At 39.4% G+C, this 24,506-nt stretch overlaps 1 protein-coding gene across 6 annotated transcripts in view; it reads right to left on the reverse strand.

Moving 5' to 3' along the window:
• LOC129721506 (uncharacterized) overlaps positions 1 to 24,506 on the reverse strand; it is a 521,585-nt gene that overhangs the window by 78,184 nt on the left and 418,895 nt on the right. For all 6 annotated transcript variants that reach the window (XR_008727404.1, XR_008727406.1, XR_008727405.1 and 3 more), the window contains one exon: positions 11,491 to 11,618. Coding sequence is in view for 1 of the 6 variants with exons in the window: in XM_055674162.1 (XP_055530137.1) it covers positions 11,491 to 11,604 (114 nt within the window). In the remaining 5 variants the exon portion in view is untranslated. The remainder of the gene's footprint in view (positions 1 to 11,490; positions 11,619 to 24,506) is intronic.

Genomic DNA, 24,506 nt, shown 5'->3' on the forward strand with positions numbered 1-24,506 from the left:
GTGAGAATGAATTATTTGACTCCAGTTTTGCAACCAATTGGCAGTTACGTCAAATGGTTTTTCCAATATTTCTAAAATACTACAAGGTATACAGCCCTAGGGTTGTATGAAATGGTAACGTGGGACTAAACACTGTAATTAGAAGGATCTTTCGTAGGTACAGAGGTACAGAGTCCGCAGACAAAATCAATTCGTTTGCTCAGGACTTACGTTTTTTTAGCCGCAACATTTTTTGGCAAGGCATAAGAATATTGTTTTTGTTGAAGAAGTACTAAAAATTTCTCGTAATGCGTCTAAATCAGAAATAACTCTATTTCCTCAAAAACTGAACCCAGTAGTATTTGCGTTATTATAACGAATGGTTTTGTCTTACTTAACTTTGATTAAATCAAATTTATTATATGGATTTTACTTTTAAAATAATATGGAAGCCATTACATAGGTTCAGTAACAGGCAAACATAAGAAAATATGTTAAACAAAATTATCAACGAGTTCCAGCAAAAGAAAAACTTAGTAATCAACAATTCCAAAAAAGGTACAGTTTGAAAAGATTCATTTTACTTTTTTGCTTGATATTTTCTTTCATTTGCCAACAATTACATTCACTGTCTTACGAAGACAGCTCATAAACGTATATTATTGTGAAATTTAAAATAATAAAATATCATCTTACAATGTTGAAATGGTAAAAAAGATGACAATGTTTAAATGGCAAAAATATGTTGAAATGGTAAAAAATTGACAAAGAAACATGATTTAATTTTTGAATAAAAAAATCGCAGGTGGGTTGTGTGCAAAGCCACGACCGCAAGGTTGAAGTAGAACACTTTCACAAGAAAGAAAACCCAGTTGCATGCGTGTTAGTATTCTTTTCTAGTAAATAAACGTTGACTAATCAGATCAATTGAATTTTGCGCTTCAACAAGGATTGACCATTTTCAATAATATAGTGCTTGTCATTGGGGCTTGACAATTTTTGAATTTTGGTTATACGAAAAAAATATTTTTATGCATATAATGAAAGTTTTTCGGATGTCGTGCTCGTGAATGAGGGAAAAGATAATTCAGTATGTTCTGAGACACGGAAATAAAGTAAAATTTATAACCTTTACAAATTTAAAAATGTAAATTAACTCAAGAGAAAATATTAACTCTTCAATAATCAGGTTTTAATTCATCCTGAAAAGGACAATTTGTTGTTCAATTCAATATCGGATTAGATACCGATCACATCTTAGCGTTATCACTGACAGTGCGAATAAAGAACTTCTTGTGATAAACAGTGCAAAGCTGATTTAACACTTTAAACCAGACGGCTCATGTATTGTCAAAATTAGTCAACTTTTCATTGAATGCATTCACTACACTCAAAAGTTGGATGGTGCGAAACCAGCACAAAATCGTGCGTTTTTAGCGCAATTGTTGATGTGGTTTGGAACCAGTGCAATGATTGCTTGTTGGGCATAACGCAATTAATGCTCTTTCGTTTTTTCAATGTATTTGTCACCTCCAAACTTCTACACCTAAACAGTTTCAGCTGGTATCAAGCAGCTTTGCAAAGCGAGCGAGAAGCAAAACCTTTTTCCTCCTTCCTGCTAGAGAACGGGACATATGCTACGCTTCTCAAGTCTTTTGCACACACGCTTTCCCCTGAGTAGCAGCAAGCACGCATCGACAGTATGAGTGAGACTAACAACACTGGCATCTAGTATGTACAGCACGGATGTCTCGCTCATTTCGTAAAGCGACGAGACATCGTCTTGCGCGTCGCAACCCGAACCGAAAAAGAAGCGAAAGAGCAACCTGCAAATTATATGTGACGTATCTAGTCTCGTCGCACGTACATGGAAAATCTACGAACAAGAGAGAAAGAGCAGTCATTAATACACTCGATGTGAGAAATAAAGTATCGGTATATGATACATATTCTGATTTCAATCTATGTCAATGTATTCGCAGTACAACTGTTGCGTTATGCGTTTCACACATTTATTGTGCGATTTCTGTGCAACATTTGTGCGAATCGGGAAGACACAATGATTGTACAAGACTTCAACTTTTGCGTGTAGTGCCCGCTATCGCACAGAGACTACATTTCAATAAAGTGCCTCACTGCATCAGCTGCTATCGATGCTGATACCCGCTGCAACTGCTACGCTATCCGTAGCCATGCCACAGTTGTGGCCGCTATACGCTGCCATTGGGATCCGCTGTCCCTGCATCAGCTGGCTCAGTTGCTATCGATGCTGAGATCCGCTGCAACTAGTGTGCTATCCATTGCCATGCCACAGCTGTTGCCGCTATCCGCTATCGCTGGTATCCACTGCACTGCTACTGCTGCTGCTAAGGGAGGACTGCTGTTGTCGCTGTCTAGAACTATTAAGAGCGGCTTCGGATTCATTTTTTGGATTCAATATTCTTTATTTTTCTTATGGTAATTTCATTATACATTTGTTTTTTGAACATTGTGAGAGATTCAATTTTTTCAACTTTTCAACTCTGATGTTTTTAATGTACTAAAAGTGTTACTACTTTTCCCTTTTCTACGTACATGATTTACATTTTATTGCTCGGCATTAGAGTTTTAATTATTAAATAAATATACCTAGCTACTTATAAATAAAGCTCACGAATGAGCACCGCACTAGAGTTAAGTGCATTATTTTTAGTGTTTTCAGCGTGTACAGAGATTAAGTTTTCGGTCACATCGATACCAGCTATTTGATGCACTTCTAATGTTCGGGTTCCGAATGGCACATTCAAGATCATTTTCAGGAACTTGTTCTGGATCCGTTGAATCTCCTACAGGTGGGTTCTCGCGCAGGTTCTCCAGACCGACGAGGCGTATAGGAGCATTGGCAGAATGACCAGTTTTTATACCGTCAATTTATTCACGACGGATAATTTCGATTTTCGGTTGGTTAGCGGGTTCACCTTCTTCATTAGCGCTAAACTTTTCGTTACTGTTTGTTCAATGTGGGGGCGCTAAAGTAGCTTATGGTCATAGGTCAAACCAAGGTAGCGAACATTTGACGACCAGGGAATATCCACATTGTTCAACCGAATCTTTGTTGTCGGCACCAAACGTTGACCATTCCGATGAGGAAAGACTATGGTCTGAGTTTTTGCTGCATTCACACAAATTTTCCATGAGGTGAGGTAATTCACAAAGACGTTAAGCCCAGTTTGCAGCTTTTCAACTATTTGGTTGATCTGTCTGCCCCCGTACATAATGGCGGTATCATCAGCAAACAGCGACAGGATGCCTCCGTTGGGTAGTTCAGGAATATCTGATGTAAATAAGTTGTACAGAACAGGACCAAAGATGCTGCCCTGTGGCACACCAGCTCCTACGTCGTATGGGTCAGACAGGCCACCCAGCACACAGACCTGAGATTTGCGCAGCGTAAGATAGTTTTGCATAATTTTCACTAGATAAACGGGATAGTTGTAGCGCTGTAGCTTGTAGATAAGCCCGTCGTGCCACACGTTGTCGAATGCTTTTCTATGTCCAGGCAGGCCATAGCAGTTGTTTTAGATAGCTCCTTGTTTCGATTGAAGAGTTTTGTTACTCTCTGCAGTTGATATGTTGTTGAATGGCCTCTGCGAAAACCGAACTGCTCGTCCAGGAATATGTTGTTCACTTCTGTGTGGCACAGAATACGGCTGTAGATGCATCTTTCGAATACCTTGCTGAGGGCAGAAAGCAGACTGATGGGACGGTAGCTTTTGGGGCATGTGGGATCCTTTTCTGGTTTCAAAATGGGAATCACTTTCGCCAGTTTCCACTTTGCTGGAAAGTACGCCAATTCAAGGCACGCCAATTCAAGGCATCGGTTGAACACTTTTTCCACCACAGACAAGGCTGTTGGTCCAAGGTTTTTGAGCACAAGGTTGAACACTCCGTCAAATCCGGAAGCCTTCATGTTCCAAAAGAATTTGATGTTGTTCTGTACCTCGTCCACTGTTATCCGCTGATCAGGTGGTAAGATATTCGGTGTGTGAGCCAGAATTACTATCAATTCTCTGACAGTTGGTTCGATTCCACTCACAATATCACGACCAAGATTGTGGGAAGCGGCAAAATGCTGAGAGATTGCACAAGCCTTCCCGCGAGAAGTTGGCAGAGTTTCACTATTCACTATTAACGGCGGGATGGGTTTTGGTTTGTTCTTTAACACTTTAGCCACATGCCAAAATGGCCGTGAGCAGTTGGGCAAATTACGTAATTCGGTTGCAAACTGTTTTTCACTTTCTCCAGACGTTCTTGAACGATTTTTGTCAGCTGTCTATCGTAGAATCGGTGCCTAGGGTTGCGGGTACGTTGATATTTCCTTCTCAGTGAGTTTCGCAAGGAAATTATGCGCTTAGTGTTATCGTCGATTCGCGCAAACTTACGTGACACTGGAACAGAGGGGATGTAGCGGCACTCTGCTTCCTGGATGACGTCTATCATGGACTGTAGAGTACGATCGATGTCTTCAGTGCTGTTCAAAGTGATGTCCGCATCAAGATGGTTTTCAACATACCGCTGCACCTTAACCCAATTTGCACGATGGTAATTTCTTCTTTGTTGAACTTGGCGCTGTTCTACGTTAGCATCAATCTCAGCGATGACCGGGAGATGATCCGAGGAGAGCTCTGTTATGGTTTTCGGAATCGAAAATCGATCGGTGATGTTGGTCAGAAAAATGTCAAGCTTGGAGCCTACCAGGGGAGATGTAAGTTGGCAATTCCGGATGAGCGGGATAGTAATATCCAGCTTCGGAATCTTCTACGATGATGTTACCATTCGAGTTGCACCTGGAGTCACCCCAAGCGGAGTGGCGAGCATTGAGATCACCTGTGATGACGAAATTGCCTCCTCTTCTAGACAGCTTTTGGATGTCGTTCTTCAATTTCACCGTGGTTCCATTTGCCCGTCGAGACTGCTTCAGACAATAGACCGCAATAAATGTGAGTGGTCCATCAGTAGTGGTAATTTCGATTCCTACAGCTTCGACAAAGGTTGTGTTGAAACTCGGTAGTGATTTGTATGGTAGTCCTCTCTTTATGGCGATTGCAACCCCGCCCCCAGCTGAGGTTGTGCGGTCCAGTCTGACTACCGAGTATTCCGGCAAGCAGAAGTTTATGTTCGGCTTCAAATGTGTTTCGGTTATTGCAGCGACATCGATGTGGTGTGTGTTCAGAAAATGTAGAAGTTCTAACTTCTTGTTGGCCACAGAGCGGGCATTCCAGTTAAGGATTCGAAATAATGGATACATGACGGTAGTAAAAAGTCATCATGACCGCAATCTGTTCCTGGTTGGTGCGACAAGCCTTTGTTTGCTGATCGAGTTAAAGAAACAGCGTAGCTAGCTGTTCCATCGAGTACAAATTGCTGCTTGCTGGGGGCATGCTGGCAGCCTGTGCATAACTCAAAAATCCGGGGGGGTCCCGGCTAGGAACACCACCAGTTGGAGGAGGTGGAGATGGCAACGTACTTGAAGTCGCTGGCGGGGTTGGTGTAACGCTCGGTTGTACAATTTTTCTATTCGACGGTCGCTGGCGATTGGCAATTTCACTTCGAATTTTGATTAATTCTGCTCGTTTTGGACAGGAACGGCTGTTCGTAGCATGCTCTTTGTCACAGTTGAGACACTTGATTTGTTCGGCTTCCTCAACAAGACAATCCACTGTTCGATGCGGACCTGCACATTTCATGCAGTGATTCTTGATGTGGAAATTCTTTGTGCCATGTCCATAGTTCAAGCACTTGGAACACTGCGTGACATCGCGATGAATCGGTCGCTCCCATTGCACGATGATGTTGAATAGGGCGGTGATTGTTTTCACTGTGCTCAGTGTAGTTGACCCCTGGTCAGGTGGATCAGGTATAACTGATCACGATACTTGATGGCTTTGTTGTGTCTTATCATTTTGTATACTGCTTTCACTTCTAGGCCGCGAGCGACAAGCTCCGTTTTTAACTCGTCCAGTTCCAATTCCGGTAAACCACACAGTACAACTTTGAATGGTTTTGTAGCTGCAATATCGTAAGTGAAATACTCCGCTTTCGTTTGCTTCAGTTAAGCCTCTACTGCCTTGTAATGTGGGGTGGATGGAACGACGATTTTGTAGCCGTCCGTGCATAGCCTCAGGATAGCTATCAGCCCTTTGCTGATAAGTTCATTGAAGTGTTGCCTTAGTCCAGGCGGGAAACCTTTTACGTAGAAAGGCGGGATTTTCTCCTTCTTTTCCGTTTTCTCGGTAGTTTGGTCAGCCAGCGATGCAAACTTGTTAGCAGCTAGTATCTTCTTGGCGATTCCATCATCCTTTTCAGCAGGGTCACGAGGACGCTTATTTTTTTGCTCCTTACTGAAACCCGTTTTTCCCATTTCGTTGGGACCCGACAACGTACTGTTGTATAACGAATGCGATAGGTAAACTAAAACTTTCAGTTGTTGTAACAAACACGTCTGTACACACCAAGCGTGAGACGAAGAATGAATGATGAAGAGCGGCTTCGGCTGAAACAGGCTCTTATATAGACCAAATAGCATGTTTTCAATTGCAAGGTATATGATTCTGTCGACCGTGCTTGGGAAGCAACCATATAACGACCAATCGGAGGTCGAATTTTTCGTTTTGACAAGGCTTGACTATTTTCAATATTACAATAGTTTAAAAATAAAATAAAAATTATCTTCATTTGGGAAGAATCTTAAAAGATTTTCCAATCTATTGCTGCAAGAACGAAGAAAATCCATCCAATACTAACCGATTTATTAGCATTTGAAATTGGACATATTTTTCACTTATTTCGGTTTTAGATTTTCATTTCACATCCCTATGTAGCCGAACTTCCTGAGAGAAGTATTCTACTTAAAAACTGATCGATTTACACACATTTTTGTTCGACCGATTTTTGACCGTAACACCTTTTATCATGGGTCATATCGTCTACAATTTCAAGACAGCGTACAATACAGTAAATCTAGAACAGCTATGGCAGATCATGCTCGCGAACGAGGAAATCTTTCCGGGTAAACTAAATGTTTGAAATGGCCATTGGAGTGCCGCGAGTAGTACGATCTTCGCGAGGGCAGTCCAACTGCTTGGCTTTACTGATGACGTTGATATCACAGCACGGAACTTCGCGACAGAAGAGGATATCTACAGCAGACCGAAACCGGAAGTCAGTGAAATAGGACTGCTCATTAATGCGCCGAAAACATAGCACAGCCACAGCAGATTATCGTTAACAGTGAATAGTTGGAAAAGGTTGAAGAACTCGTATATTTTAGATCGCTAGTTAGACGACAATACCAGAAAAGATTTTCAAAGAAGCTTCCAATGTGAGAATTCCATCTACTTTTCATTTCGTAGGACCGTAAGATCGAGAAGGGTGTCCAGTTAAGTGTCCCAAAAAATCGATGCTGAAAAAATCAAGGTGCTCAGGCCTAAATTGAAAGATAATGTCATTTATAGCATTTTTGTAGAAAATTTCGACATTCTAAAAAATTGTTTTCAGGTTGCCCAAACGTGATCTATGAAAAAATGACTTTTTTAGGCTACAAAACCATCTTTTTGTACTCTTTTCAATTCTGTTCGATTCCTATATTTTTCCATATATTTTTTGATTTTTGTGGGGTTGTTTTTGAGTATCTTGCATGGTTTAGTTCAGCATCGCATTCAGTTATTTGGAGTCATGGACTATTCACAGTGGAGGCACAAGAGGTGAACACAAGTGGAAGAGGCTATTTGGAGAGAACTCTATTGCCCATCTGGCTGAAGTAAGTAGACTGCGGTAGACCGGACACGTCGCAGGGATGCCGAACGACGACCCGCTGAAGAAGTTTGTTTTGGCTATCCCTTCGGTACCATAAATAGGGGAGCACAGCGCGCACCCTGGCTTGATCAGAGCGAGGGAAACTTACGCATGCTAAGACGAAAATAATGGAGACGACTTCAGGATACGTCAAAAGTTTCTATGGCTCTCAACCGATTAAGGTAAAGTATTTAGATTATCCAGTTTACATGTTTATTTCACATGTCTATTCTACAACGAGCCATTAATTAAGTTGTTTTACCTAAAGCAATTGGCTTGTGAGCTTGATTCAACAAAGCTTATTAAGCATAGAAATAATGCATCGGTACATTGCAAGCAAAACCGGAACCCAAAACAACAAAATAGACTGCTTCAAAGTTGATCGGTATTATGCGTCCGAATTTTCTTCTGCAGTAATACAAGCCCGAGCCTCATGATTTACGCGTCAACATAAATCGATATTCATCATTGTAAAACTCTCAGCTGGTCAACCCTCCAAAAGTAACTACAATTTATTCGAAAATATTCAGACTTCTCAAAAAATCAGAGCAAAACCGTTCACCGGCGCTTCGTTCAGCTTATTCCACCGCTCAGGACATAAAATCGGAACCAGATTACGGTGTCTGCGCACCACTTTCCACCAAACGGAGCGGAACGCGCTGTCCAGATTGGCGACCGGAGGTGAGCGAGCGCTTCGAAGTTTGACGTGCATTGAAAATCATCCCACAAAAGCTGGGGTTATTATCGCGAACACGGTCCATAACGAATCCTATCGCAAACCGCTTGTCTCACGATTATTGTTCCCGATTCGAAAGGCAGCAATGGCATCAAAAACTAATCCCATTTCGTAAAAATGAGAAACGAGTTTGCAACGGGGAACGGAAGACCGAACCGAACGAACAAACGAACTATCGAATCGCAAGCAGCGTAACTCTCCGGCGGAACCATCCGGCGGTGGACGACAGAGTCCGGATACGTGGGCGACCGTTCCAACCGACGGAAGCGCAAGCTTTTGCCTTTCAGCGGGGACGTGAAATTTCATTGCCATATCGTTAATAATGTATCGCCGTGAGTTAGTACTGTATCTCGAAATACAGCACGAGTCCGCATTTCTTTTTCATTCCAATGAGCAACTCATGTCCCAGTTTTATCCTGATCGGAACTCTCCAGCGGACAACGCTTCTGGTCGGTCGGTACGGACAAAGGCGGGGAAAATCGACCGGAAGAAACGGAATAATGGAAAATCTATGCGAATGTTCTGTGCTTCGAAAGTTACACCGGATTTGGGTGATTTTTTTTTTCTCAGAACGTTGCTGTGCAGGTTTGCCCTGTAGCTAATTTTACACAGTGTAAAAAATCGGTGCAAACTTCGATTTGTGGAATTAATTTTAAATTATTAAACAAATGGCAAACAATTGATTTAATCTGCTACGAGAGGCTGCTTGCGGAAAACAGACCGTTTCTTTCCAACAGTGCTCACGACCATTATGCACGAACGCGTTCCGAAATGGTTCGTTGCAAACGTGAACACAACCTGGCAATAGCGCTTCATCTCTCTGCTTTTGTTTTTCCGCTGGTTTTTATTTCTTTTGTGTTTCCCGGCAAACAACGATTCCCGGCCACTGGGTGGAACGAAAAGAAAGCCAGCGATACTGAGATTGAACCACCCCCGGTGCGGTGGTGAGCGAAAATGACCAGTGAAAAAAAAAGGAAGTGCTAGGACGGAAAACATGATCCGATGTTCCGTGAAGGACTCACCAAAATTAGTATTCTTTTGAAGGATAAAATAAAAAATGCGATTAAACCGGCTGTCAAGTGGCGGCGTGGGATTGTGCCCAAAAATGACCGAGAATTCTTTGAACGATTTGGCAGCAGAAAAAAAATGATAGAACACAACAAATAGAGAGGGTCAGCCGGTTTAATGAAGTCATTTACATTGCTGTGGATCACGAAATGAGCTGATTTTTTTCTGAAGGATTAGACGTTTCCCGCTAAAGGTGTAAAATGTGTTTTTTTCTTTCAGTTAGCGAGTAAATTGGGTAATATGATGGGGGTCATCTTATCTGCGAAGTAATTATACGAAAAAGGTCCTGTAACTGATGGAATACCTAAATTTACATTAACGGAGGCTGACAGATAGAATGTGTGAAGACTATGCCGCCCGTTTTGTATATATGTTGGATTAATTAAGATATGATAATAATAGAAAAAGAAATTGAGATTAACCATCGATGCAACGTTTTTTTTGTAATTAAATTTATGTAATTTTTTGAGGGTTTTTCAAATTATTTGGGAAAAAATTAAGATTAATTATGGGAAAGTAAAAGTTTCATTGAACTTCTGCAGTAAGTTTATTTTAGCGATTTTTTTTATTCCACCAGCTCGCCTCGTTTTGACCTGGAGTCACCCGAACTGCTGTCAAAACCCTTCTTTATTCGCTTGAATTTGACCCAAAATTGACCTGGAAGCGCCTGCAAAACAGACAGGTTCGCAATGTAACTTTTGTAAGTTTTTTGAGTGGGTTCACCAATACTATTACATCGTATCTGTCAAAACGATCAAAACACGCGGGTGATGCTGAAAACAAAAGAAAAATGTGATTCGTCGCTCTGTGCAGTGAAATCATGAAACGCAAACAAGAAATAATTGCTGCAGCAAATGTGTTTGTTATGGAATTAATGGAATCGGATTAAGATTTGGATTCCGATTCCGAGTTCGAAGGTGCTCTAATCATAATTTTCAGTAAGCCATCGAGAACAAGCAGGAGTCTGGATACGGATATACGAAAAAAGTATTTTGACAGCATTATGTTTACATCGCACATGGTTTCACGCACACCAACGCAAGGCTTTAGAGCGTAGATCGAAATCATTTTTTTATTCCACCCGAAAGTTGGCACTAATCCCGTGGAATAAAGAAATTCACTATTAGATACAAAGTTTAGAACTGCACTAGGCTAATCTGAATTAAGTGCGTTAAATTATATTTTTACAACCTCATAGTTTTCAGTCCCACGTAAGTAGAGACGCAAAAAATCCTCAAAACGTATCATATTTATTTCTATGCTGCAGTGGATATGAACAATCACGTTCGAGTATAAAATTTCCCCTTTTCAATTTCTAGCTACCCTACTCCTAGGAACATCACGACCTCAGCCGGCAATCTGCTACCGCGGACAAATAACTTTCGACGATGCTTCAGATGGGTTGAAATTCGTTTTCGGTGGTGAATGTGTGGCACAGATTTTCCCAGTCTAGTACAACGAAAGCAACAGCAGAGACGAATGATGGACCACCATTTATCTGCAGCACCGCATGTATGTTTTTTTTTCTTCCTTCTGCGAACACAATCTGTTGAGCTTATTTTTCAAAAGTTCGTTTCGTGTGTCGAAAGTTGCGAACGAACGGACAGTGAATTTCTGTTCTAGATCCAGATGAGTTCGGTAGGATTGATTGAACTTGTTTCGTCATATTAATTCGCCTCTCTAACACGAGAAGTTCTGAATGAACGTAAACTCGCGACTTCAATTGATCGTTCTCTGATTAGTTTGCATCTCAAAGTGGCAGAAGTTAAACAGCGCAGATCAAAATTTAATCATAAGTGAATTTGCATTGGATAATAACCACTTTGTGAGCTTGAAATAATCAAAGTTTAATTACCCACGATAGTACTACTTACTCGTTGATTGGCATTGGCTGGTGGATAAAAGTTGATGGTGTCTACATTGGTGGTCCCGGTAGTCGGTTGATCCGGTTGGTAGCGTCTCATTGAAAGATGGCTAACTTTCGCCATCAGACGGAATCATTCTGCAACAAAATAAAACAAAAATAAATGTTAAACTATCTACCGTTTGGGTGGGTAACATGAATAGACGAATTATCACAGTACTTGAAGCTAAGAAAGAAAGTGCACAGGAAAAGTACACCCTCTAAGAACACGTTACATGTTTAGAAGTCGCATAAATCCCAAAGGTAAAAGTCAGGGCCAAGCGAAAGTTCGATTTACTAGTTTAATCCTCAACTGGCACGTAATTTCACTCAAAAGTGAACCGTAAAAACGTGAAGCCCTAATGGCATCCCTTCGACACACCCTCTCCTGAGCATCCGCGGCCTACGCGGTACGGCTCCCCCAATCGCCACTATTGCCGTTATCCGTTGTACTAAAAATTTACCCATCAAACGGTCGTAAAAACAGGTGAGAGCTCCCGGTCCGCGCCAACACGGTAAGTCAATTTCGCTACAAACTGATGGACCGCCACCTGCCTTGGGAAAGTTAAGCTCTACTCGGCAAGGTCGTGGCTCGACGGCAGTAAAACCGATTGCCGATACCGGTTGGAGTGCGTAATTGGGTTTTATAGTTTTTTACAAGTTTGCCCGTCTTGCGCTCGCTGCTGGTATCGATAAGCGGCTGGTATGAGCATTGGAAGATTTTTGAGGGTATTTTTCTTTCAGTATCTTCTTCCAATGCAGTTTACCACCAACTATAGATGAGGTTTCATTCACTTTTCGAAACAACTGATATATTTTTACTATCAGCTCGTACTTTAACTTATCAGCTTCACAGTTTTTGATTTTTCGTGTGACTCGTTGAGATGTTACAACGAGTATTGAAATAAAACTGCCTTCTACTCTCGATGATACTGCTGTTATTATGATCAATCAATTGATTTATCAAGAACGAAATCAGTCGAAGATACCAATTGTTTTAAAATTTGGTTGGCCTATTTAGGAATTTTATTAGCGTTATCAAAGAGAGCAATTATGAAAAGTTCACTTCTCAACCATGCCACTTTAAAATCCAGAATGGTGTCTTTCAGCCAAAAAGGTTGAATGCCATCCAATATGGACATAAAATATACTATACATAAAATAGCTAATCCAGATCCCATTTCTAAATCCAAGATAGTGACTTTTAATTTCTAGAAAACAGCCGCATATGGCCAAATACCATCCAGAATGGGTATTTCTAGAAACGGCATGAAGCCCAGAAGCCGAAAATTTACTCTGAATTCCAAGATCACTATTTGTGATTTTGCAAAACTTTCTACAGGGTGACAAAAAGGTCCGGTCACACAGAAAAATCTCAATATTTCAAAGAATAAGAAGAAAATCTGAATCTGGCTTTCATAGCTTTATTCAGTAACTCATAAAGATACTTCACAGACGATAGCTCGGAATTACACCACCTTTCTCTGATCGAACCAGCTTCAGACGTCTCGGAAAGTCGTCGCAAGCGGCGCGCACGTGCTACATCGGCATCTCGTCCCAGATTTTCGTGATAACTCGCTTGAATTGCTCCAAATTTGTCATTTTATAGTCGTTCAGATTTGACATCATGTATCCCCACACGAAATAATCCAGTGGATTCAGATCCGGAGACGACGGAGGCCATTCATTCTTCGAAATGAAATTGGTCAAGTTTTCCTCACACCACGCCTGAACTACCTTTGCGGTGCGGGATGGGCGCCATCTTGCTGGAAGCAGTAGTAATCGTCTTCAAACAATAGTTCAGCTTAAGGCAGAAAATTTTTATTCAAAACCGTGTCCAGGTAGTACGCTGCGTTGATTTTGACCCGATTATCGATAAAAATAAGAGGCAGTTTACCTCTCTTGCAAATGGCTCCCCAAGCCATCACTGACGTCTTATTTTGGAACCGGGAAACGTTCAGCTTGCCGCAGGAGCTTGCTGGAGGCTCACACTCCAAACACGATCGTTTTGGCGATTGACTGTTTGCTTTAAAACGAACAGCTTCTCGTCCGAAAAAATAATCTCGTCATCTGCGCGCCAACCGAGCAACTCCAGCGACCGTTGATACCTCTTGTCCTTTGTAGCTTTGGTAACCCCATGAACCATCTGTTTTTTGTACGGTGTAAGTTTTAAATCCTTGCGCAGAAGCAAGCGGATTGATTCTCGGTTCATTTTAAGGTTCTTGGCCAGCTTCCGTGCAGATTAGGCAGGATTCCGGCGAATCCGGTCTCGTATAATCTTTTTCAGCCTTGGAGTTCTCACAGACCTTGGTCGTCCAGATCGTGCCTTGTCCTCGGTGCCTCCGGTCTCTAGGTACCGATTTATGGTCCGGTACACAAATTTCCGGTTGATTCCGACCGGTTTTAGGTGTTTGAATATGTGTCCGGGTTTGTACTCTTTCACATATTCAGCGATAACAGCTGCTCTTAACACTGCCATGTCTCACAACTCAATGTAAACAAACTGCACAGAAACGAAACTCTGCCACTTTGGGCAGCAAAGTTAACCCTTTCATTTGAGATATAGATGGCACCAGAGAGATGCAACGTGTAGGCTACAGGCGACCCCAAAAAAGTTTGAACGGACTTTTTTGTCAGCGTGTAAACTAACTAAATATCTCCAATATAAAGGTTTCCGAAACCGGTAAAGCTCCTGAAGGCGGACCACATAACACTCCGAATTTCAAGATGCAACTTATGGTTACTGGAATACTGTCGGTTTTCAAAATACAATCTTATAATCTAATACTAGCTGATAACTTTCTAATCATTTTTGACTGTTTTTCCAGAAACCATTAACCACTTTAGATTTCAAAATGACATTTGTGGTCAATTTTTAGCTTCTGTGCATCATTCCGATTACGGAAATACCCATATTTGAGTGTTAGGGGAACTGCTCCATTATTCATCTCATTAAGCCGATATTCACGAAGAATGCACGGAATAAACACCAAATTTTCACGAAATCATTGAACAACTAAACTAAATATGCTTATGTGCTCTTATGGAATCGTTCAGCATTGTATATTTAGTAAAACAAGCTAGATTTATTCTGAATTTTGTAAAAGAAACCATTTTTCACAACGCTTCCATATCCATCTCAAAACTTGAATCACGTCCTCATATTCATCACACTGTTAATTATGAATGAATCACATTATCACGAATGAACGTAGCCGTAGTCCGTCGTAGTAGGTCACCTAGCTATCCGCTGTAGTTGTTTACGTGCAAAATTGGTAACCTGGGTAACCCGTGCTGTCGATTTATGTCAATTATGTCGGAATAATTTAACATTTTCAGTATGATTTTTTCGTATTAACAGAAACTGATTTGGCAACTTTTGATTTTCTTCAACGCAATGAAAACAGATGAAAATACTTACAGTTGAAATTTAGGAATTGTAGAAATTCATCTCATATATTTCTGCTAATTCAAGCTTGTTTTAGGAAATTTGAGATGAACCTTTCAAAGATTAAAGTATTCTTAGTGTAGTGAGTGATTGTGTTTAGTGATTGAAATAAAAAGTGGTCCGCTAGTGATGAAAACAACTTTGGTTGTCTGCTGAACAAGTCCCGTTGTAACCGTGTAGAACAATGTGTGGGTTTTGTTTTCTGAGGTAGGTGATTGAATTAAATGAGTTTTAGAGTGCAGATGCCCCACTGTAACAAATTCAGAGCTTTTAAGGGAGTTTTTGAGGATTATACTTTATGAGTAATCTAAAGTGAACTAAGAAGAATCCATTCCACGGATTAGCAAATTGGTTCAAGAAGAAAATATGCGTTTTTTCCTGTTTTCAATTGTGTTTTCATGTTGTATATGATGAATATATGGGCTGAGATGAATAATTAAACAGTTCCCATAATAGGGATATCTTTAAAATTGCAAACCAGTGAGGAAATAATTGAAACTCAATTGGCAAAGGCACGGCTATCAAATCTTGACTTCGTTCCTAATGTTTCTTCAAAGCTATGTTGTCGTGGCGTATTTGTAGCTTGGAAAGAAGACAATTAAACTGTCCTCGCGTCGGATGCCAACAGACACCAAGAGCTCAACTGTTGCGTGTTGCATATTACCGATGTGCGACTGAAGAGACTTTATTCGTACTGACGATAAGTGGTGACACTTGACAGACATTTATTCATTTATTTATTTATTTATTTATTTGATGTTTTCATCTGGCTAAATATGCTTCAATTAACTTTTCGTGATGAGGAAAAGCCCTTTTGAGTCACAGTTTGTTACTCAAAAAGGCATAAAAACCTCATATCTTTTCTTACTCTACAAAAACATTTACAAAGTATAATCAAGAACTAATACAAAAAAAAAAAACGAACAAGTTACATGTTGGATGGTCAGTCAGTATAAATCTATCACTAATATTATAGTTGATTTCGTAAAATTCTCGTCATTGAAGTTCTCGCCCTCTATTCAGAAGTTTACGTTGAAATGCCGCATTAGAGGAGTTTAAATCGTAGAGGTGGTAGACCTCATTAAAGCTGGTAGCCATAAAACGGATCGGCTCATGACGACCGTATTCCGTATGCCGAGCATCGAGAGAAAGAAAATCCCGCTGCCGTAGAGTCCTTTCAGATGCGTAAAAGTCAAGTTGTGTCAGAATTTGCTCAGAACCAGCGTCTTCTTTCAGTATTTTTCCGACAAAAACAGCCTGAGCAACGAAACTCCTGTGTTCTAGTGTGTTTAGACCCAACAGGTTACACCGATGTTCATATGGTGGCAAGTTCACTGTGTCTCGCCATGGCAAACGTCGAAGAGCGTATTTTACGAATTTCTTCTGCACTGATTCAAATCTGTTTTTCCAAGTGTGCTGATATGGGCACCACACAACTGCATTAGACTCTAAAATCGAGCGCACTAAAGCACAGTACAGCGACCGCATACAGTGAGGATCGCAAAATTCGTTACATATTTTAAACATAAATCCGAGCTGTCTGTTGGCTTTAGTAATTATTTCGTCGTAGTGAAGGTGAAATGAGAGTCCAGAATCGAGTATTACTCCCAAGTCTCGAATGTGATCAACTCGTACAAGAGGTTGGTTGGATATGCTGTAGTTGTAAGTGATTGGGTTCAGTTTTCGATGAGATCATCGGAGATACCAAGTTTACTTAATTCTAGAAGCAATATGCCATGATCAACTCTATCGAAAGCAGCTTTTAGATCAGTATATATTGCGTCAACCTGAGAACCGGCATCAATATTACGTAGGCAGTATGAAGTAAACTGAACCAGATTTGTGGAAACGGATCGTTTGGGGTAAAACCCGTGTTGGTCAGCTGATATATAGGTTTTACAGCTAGAGAACAGTACTTCATTCATAACGATCTCAAATACTTTGGAACAAGCACGTAATGACGTTATGCCGCGATAGTTTACAATATTTTGCTTTTCTCCTTTTTTATGCACAGGGAACATGATTGACAATTTCCAGCTGGTGGGGAATTTGCCTTCACGGAGAGATTTGTTGAAAAGTAACGTCAATGGCTGGAGTAATGAGCTCATGCATCGTTTCAGGACACAGGATGGTATTCCATCTGAGCTGGGTGACGTAGAAAATTTCATCTTGGTGATAGCGGATTCTACCTGTTGGTGGTTTACAATAAAATTTCTCAGTTCACATGCGTTGGTAGGGGTATCTCTACATGCATCTGTGGCTTGCTGAGCGGAGGCAGTGGAGTTGTTGAGTGCGCTTTGAAAATGGGTGGCGAAAAGTCATGATCTAGAAACATCTCCACGGGAAGCCCATTATCCTTCCGTTTGGAGTTGACGAAAGTCCAAAACTGTTTAGGATTTTTACGGAGATTATCTTGTGTTCTAAGGGAATAACGTTTATACAGATATCGGTTGTAGAGGCGGTAGTTATTGCTGGCACGCAAAAATTGTTGCTTATGGAACGGGCAACGGGTTCTACTGTAATTACGCAGTGCCCTAGATCTTATACGCTTCAGACGCCGTAAATGAGTATTTCCCCAGGCTGGTTTAAAAAGAGGTCTACAAGCAGGAACATGTTTAACCAACGCATTGTTAACAAACTGCGAGAAAAAGTCAACAGCCTCGTCAATGTTGTCTGCAGTATCTAAGAACGTCCAGTCCATTCGAAGAAAAATTTCGTTCAACGCTACGTAGTTAGCTCTGCGATAATCCAGTACAGTGTCGTTAGAGTAAGGTTCAAAAACGGTCGTAACAGGTAGGTCAGCTTCAACTACAATGACAGGGTGGCCAGGGTCTACTGGACTTAGCGGTTCTATGCCTTCAAATATCTGACCAGTGTCCTAGAAGTGAGTCCGATATTAGTACTAAGTCAAGCAACCCTCTTTGTGTGTTTAGAATTTGGTTAATCTGCTTCAAACCATTCTGACTAAAGCCATCGAGTAGTGTCGAACATGCAGCAGAGATGTGTGACTCAAAAACATCCACTGTGAGATAATTGCGAGTGGTGAGGTTCCATACTAGACCAGGCTGATTATAGTCTCGAAATAAAAGCGCAGGATCTTGTTCTTTTAGGTTGGAAAAAATAGCTCTGACTGAAGCAATGTGCTTGTTTACATGAGTATGAAGCTCGAAATGTTGTTGTGATATCAAGTTATAACCGTTTTTTGAGACGCTACATCAGTTTCAATGAAGTGTTGTGAATTGTTTGAAACAGATTCAGCATTGCTAGCAGAGCCTGCCGTACTGTCATGTTTGATATCGGATAAGCTTCGTAAATACTGCTAGTTATGTACAGCACCATCGAAAAGTATTCCAGAATTGGGCCGTTTTTTATGATAAGATTTATGTTTTTTTTTAATAATATATTTTCCGATGATATGATATCATCTAGTGGCCATTCCATGCAACCATGTTTAAGATATTTCAACATTAAGTATAAATAATTTGTATACAAAGCTACATTGTAAACATTGTAAATTATATGAACAATTAAAAAGTTATAGAAGAAAAATAATTTGGAAAAGAAATTCAATAAGCTTATGGGTTGTGAACTATTTTCTTTCAAACGGTGTCTAGACTTTGCAAAAAAACGTTATTGAGAAAATTAAATAAATTGACTATTCAATTTGCCAACATTACTCAGATACATATTAATCAATTTGTGATTCATGTTAAGTTTGAGTTATGTTAAGTTTGATACTTGTGAGCACTTCAATAAGTGCGAACTCAAGTGGAATATGTGTACATACTTTCGTAAATAATTCCAACTAAATTTTTCCAACTATAAGTTGATACCTGATTGTTTGTCGACTGTAACGGTTATTTTGTAGATTTATCGGCTTGATTAGTCCGTGTATAGAAGCAAAAACGATTTTTTGTTTTTTTAAGAGCCAGTTCGCGAAGACCGCAACTAGGTTCTGTATCGAGGTTCTCCAATCGGACTGAAACTTTCAGGGTTTGTTTATCCATATAATAGTACAATGTTTTGCATAATATCAGAAGCACGTCAAAAATTGATGTCCAAAAACTACTAAAAACGTAAAATTGTTATAGCTTTGTGTAAACTGAATCGATTTTCATGAAAATTGGCGATTGGCTACTCTGTGAAGGGAAAAAAATAAGGGTTATTGGAAGTTGCTATCGGGAATACATGATGAGATATTCGCATTATTCCAAAAAAACAAAAATGATTTTCACAGCAGTTTTTCTCTTGCCAACTGATCTTGGATAAAAGTTTGAATAATATGTTTTGTAATGCAACTCAAGAGCTTTCATTTGATATATTCAAAAAATGCGCCATTATAAAGATGCGTGAGAAAATCAAATTTTTCCAAAACATGTTTTTGACCATCATTTCGAACCCATTGTGCGAGAAGCGAAACTCCGTTTTGTGTCGTTGTTCTTTATGCACTAATGCACAAATGCAATAGTTTCCAGAATTTGAGGTTTTTGGAAAAGGGGTTAGTGGGGTAAACAGGCTCTTCAAAATCTTGTATTTAGAATTTGCTCAAATCGTAGAATAATTACTCTTGGTTTATTCCCAAAGTTACACGATGAAATGAGAGGTTATTTCTGGAGGTAACAGAAGTAGAATCAATGCCAACAAAGGCATGCGATACTTTTTGTTGAGCTTTTTTTGAATATGTCCTTTAAATAGTTTAAATAATTTAAGAACCAAGAGGTCGGTTGCAGTTTAAAACCAAATAAATTTTATATTTCATCATCTCTAATTTGATTCTGAATAATCATCATCCAACCACTAATCGAGCATATTTGTAATTGCATTCAATGCATTTCACAAGAATGCATTTTTCCTGTTGCTCTGGTATCAGCAAAAAAAACCTAATGAAAATAAATGTTTTAGAAATAATTTGATTTATTATTACCAACCAACATTCATGATGTTCTTGTACGTTCATCAATACTTCATCTTTACTAACTTGTATTAGCTCAAGATTATTTTGCCTATATAACGTAGAAAAGTGGGCGAATAACGATTTTTTTTTTGTTCTACCGATAAATACATTTTTGGTTTAAATTACCTAATTCCTGTAGAAGGGTGTACTCATTCCTCATTCCTTTATGAGCATCTACCAGTAAAACTTTTTCCCCGGTTTTCTCCAGCATATTTCAGAAAAAAATAAGGATGATAAAATACAGAGTTTATTTGCTTAATATTCGAATTTTTGATAATTTAATTCATGAAAGAATACATTGAAATAAAAGCTCAACAAAAAGTATTGCGTAACTTTGTTGACGTTCATTCATTCTCTTGTTGGCTTCAAAAATAACCTCTCATTCCATCATGTAACATCGAAAGTAAGCCGAGAGTAGTTATTTTACGATTTGAGCAGTTTCTAAATGCAAGATTTTGGAGAGCCTGTTTACCCCACTAACCCCTTTTCCAAAAACCTCAAATTCAGCAACCTATTGCATTAGTGCATAAACAAACATAACCTGATAATTATAGCCTAATATGGAAGAACAACGACACAAATCGGAGTTTTACTTCTCGCACAATGGGTTCGAAATGATGGTCAAAAACATGTTATAGAAAAATTGGATTTACTCACGCATCGTTATAACGGCGCATTTGAGCTCTTGAGTTGCACTACAAAACGTATTATTTGGATTTTTATCCTACATCTGTTGGCGAGAGAAAAACTGCTGTGAAAATCACCTTTATTTTTTAGAAAAATGCAAATATCTTATCATGTATTCTAGATAGCAACTTCCAATAACCCTCATTTTGTTCCCTTTATAGAGTAGAATATACATGCCAATTTTCATGAAAATAGATTCAGTTTACTCAAAGTTATAACAATTTTACGTTTTTAGCAGTTTTTGGACATTATTTTTTGACTTGCTTTTTTACCCCACTGACCTCTTTTCTAAAATCAGATAATATGCAAAATATTATACTTTTATATAGTTATCTATCTAATCCCTGAAAGTTTCAGTCCGATCAGAGAACCTCGATACAACCTCCCTTGTAAAGGTGGTTGCGGTTCTCGCGAACTGGCTCTTAATGCGACTGTTTCGATGGAATGAAGTCACCGAAACAGTCGGATCAAGAAACAAAAAATCGTTTTTGCTTCTATACACGGACTGATTAAGTCGACAAATCTACAAAATATAAGTTGATATTTCAAGAAAACATTGAAATGCATTTAGAAAGTACCCACCATAAGCTTTGGATCGCTGAAGAAATGCAGGGAAAAACACGTAGCATTGAACTGTATAAGAGCTAAGGCTGATCCAAAGAGATTCCATGGTCATGTTGATAGCGGTTTCATCTACATTAACAGTATTGGTGGCACTGGCCGCAAACAACAACTTTCTAGGAAGTGAGAATCACGGGATAAGTTAATTTCGTGTAAACTGACTTTCTGAACAACTTTGCTGAAGACTTAAAAAGTCTGAATCGTGAGACAAGTTATGGTAAAATGGTTGAGAGGTAAGAGATAAATAAATGAATTGATTTCTTATTGAGCGTCTCAGTAGAAAAGGTTGTTTCGTTTGTATTCTACTACAAGAAAGATCTTGTGTAATACAATTAAATCGAAACATATCCTATGTATTCTCAATACTCAGGTAAGAGATGAGTTGAAGTTTTAGCAATTTTAGAAAAATTGTATCTCAAAATCTTGGATCTCTGTTACAACTTTGTCTATGGACGAAATGCAGGACATCAAAAATATATACTTTTTTTGGGAGGACAAAGTTTTGTACATTCTCGAAATATTCGAAATATGATACACTGGGTTATCTCAGTTCAATTACAAGACTGCCCAGCCTCGTTTATTTTGCCACCTCACGTCCTCAAAGAGTATCCTTATTTATCCTTGTTATTTATGTTTTCTCTACGCATACCTACAGATAAGACGACGTCAGACGGATTGACCATAAAACACGTCTGATCATCTATGCAAATCTACCCCACTGAATCCCAAATAAACAATGTCGAGACGATAATGATTGTCCGTACAACAGCAGCTTGATAAGTCGTCTATGAGTGACGACGACAATGCAATGGGTCGACCATACTCATCCTTAGCCTTATCAGCAAATATTCCAGTCATGAACCCCTTTCCGACTGTGATTCCGTGGGCAAAATTGAAGTCGCTTTGTGGCAAATTCGTTTGAAGAGTGTTGATGCTGTGTGTGCGACAAACGTCACTAACCTCTAAATTAAAATACAAATATAAAAGGCTTAGAACTACCTGCTTGATATAGAAATATTGTTCACTACCAGTGAAAAGTTATTAAATTATAACGAAAAACCGTGCTGCTGTTGGTTTTTGACGCCACATTGATCGATTGCAAAGCCGCTCACTAGTAAGTATTCTTTTGATGAGATCAGGGCGTCAAAACTGAAATTTCATTAAGCCACCAGCAGTAGGTACGATGAAAATGAGCAGAATAATGTATGCTTCTACCCACTTTCTCGTCCGTGTAACCGTCGAAACATACTGTTCCACTGTGTCCCGTCCACAAACGGATGGAAATGCAAAGCCCGGCACGACGTACGGAGCGAAATTAATTAAATTTTCACACAAAAGTTGTAAAATGATTATTATTATTGTCTAATTAACAGCCGGAAACCGCACATGTTGTGTCGTTTTCGAGCGCTGGACACGAGTTCAGTCGTAGTGAATGCCAGAAACTGTTCTGCGTTATTTCTCTTTCCTCATTACATGTGAGGGGGCGACTGACGGGAAAAGTTATTCCTCCCAATTAACTCCCACAGCAGAAAATTTGAATCGTTATCATTATTGAATTAGAGGGCCGCCCGTTAAAAAGGACGTTATTTAATTATGGCACAGAGAGTTGAAATTTGAAAACACGTAGGTTTGTATTGCCCCGACGCGGGTGTTAGCATTTGGTTTATGACCACTTTGGTTTATTGGTTTATAGCAGGAAAAATAGGTGAACGCGTGAAACTGTGCAATAACCAATTTGATTATATGCAATTGTTCAACAATAAATACAGTCAATTTTCCTTTAAAAAAATATCCTCTACTAACTTTAGTCGTTTTAAATTTCAAGCACAGTAGAATAATACACAGTAAAAAAATATAATACGTCATGTAAAAAATTTTCTCATTGAAATTTCAGCTGCTTCTGACATAAACAACGGTTTTGTTTGAAAATTATGTGCAATATCATTTGAATTTGCGTGGAATATTATTGATTTTCTATTATAAGCGATGGAGGTAATTCTTTATATGCGATTCGACATAAAGTTTTCTTACTGTGTACATTTACTTAATATTATTGATTCGAAAATAGCAGAACGCCAACCTAAATTCGAGCAATGTAGGCTGAACCATGTTTCTGGTACTACCTGTGCAAATGCCAATTGTTCGCCATTATTGATTTCATACTGCTGCCTCATTCATGCTTATAATTCTGCTGATGTAACCTGGTTTCAGATGTTAGTCTTAAATAACGCACACTGAAGAGGCGTTCAATAACCGTAAACCAATATTACATGTAGACCGATATTTAGGCTCATGTTTGCCATGCATAATTAAACTTCCGCTCCGTAAATTGAGAACGGAAGACTTAAAATTGTTGTTTGGTGGAAACGCTTGATTGTTCACTTGATATTACAGCTTTGGAATATATTTTATCTTGAAATAGATTCATTTTTCATTTAAAAAAAAAAATAACAAATTACAGTATGTCAGAGAAACTGAGGCGTTCAGGAGGAAAATCACTGCTCATTTCGAATACGATACCATGTAAGAAAAAGGATACTTTCCTGCCCACATGACAGACATGTGCAGACGAGCGGAACAATGACAGGTATGGTTCGACTAAAGGACAGTGAAATATGATGTTTTAATTTGAATGCCAGAAAGAAGAGCATCGACAACCGACAATTCCAGCTTGGAAAGTGCTGCTTATAAATCATATCCGAACTACGTTGACAGTGGAAAATAACGATATGTCAGGCTACAGTGAACGGACACCGAAAGTCAATCACGTTGGACGATGATTAATGATTACCTTTTGATGAGAAATGATCTCGATGAAATATTTTCGAAGGTGTATGATTAAGCACGGATAATGTGGTCAAATTCTTGTTCGAATTTTTTTACTCAAAAAAAAAAACTGAAGAGCCGTTGCAGTTCGACGGTAGTAAATTTAATCACGTCCCATGCGGATGGTTTTACTCCACAGGAAATTGAAACCATTCGTCATCTCGGGCTGCACTAATAGGCGACAATGATTAATTAGTCGCATCGAAACATTAAAATAATTACTCGGTCGTCTCTTTCTCCAACTCCCGCATTATCATTATCATCGTAGTTTACGGATAACCGAATGAACATACGGCAGGCGGGCAGACTTACATGCCAAGCATAGGAGTGAAAAGAACAGAACAGTATCTAGTAACAGTAGTTAAAATCCCTTCGATATACTAGAACTATCTTCGTTTAAAATGGTCTTGTAGATAGAAAAGCTATCATTTCCAAACGAGGGATTTTAGTT

The sequence above is a fragment of the Wyeomyia smithii genome, chromosome 2, assembly GCF_029784165.1.
Source record: "Wyeomyia smithii strain HCP4-BCI-WySm-NY-G18 chromosome 2, ASM2978416v1, whole genome shotgun sequence".
Classification (NCBI taxonomy): Eukaryota; Metazoa; Arthropoda; class Insecta; order Diptera; family Culicidae; genus Wyeomyia; species Wyeomyia smithii.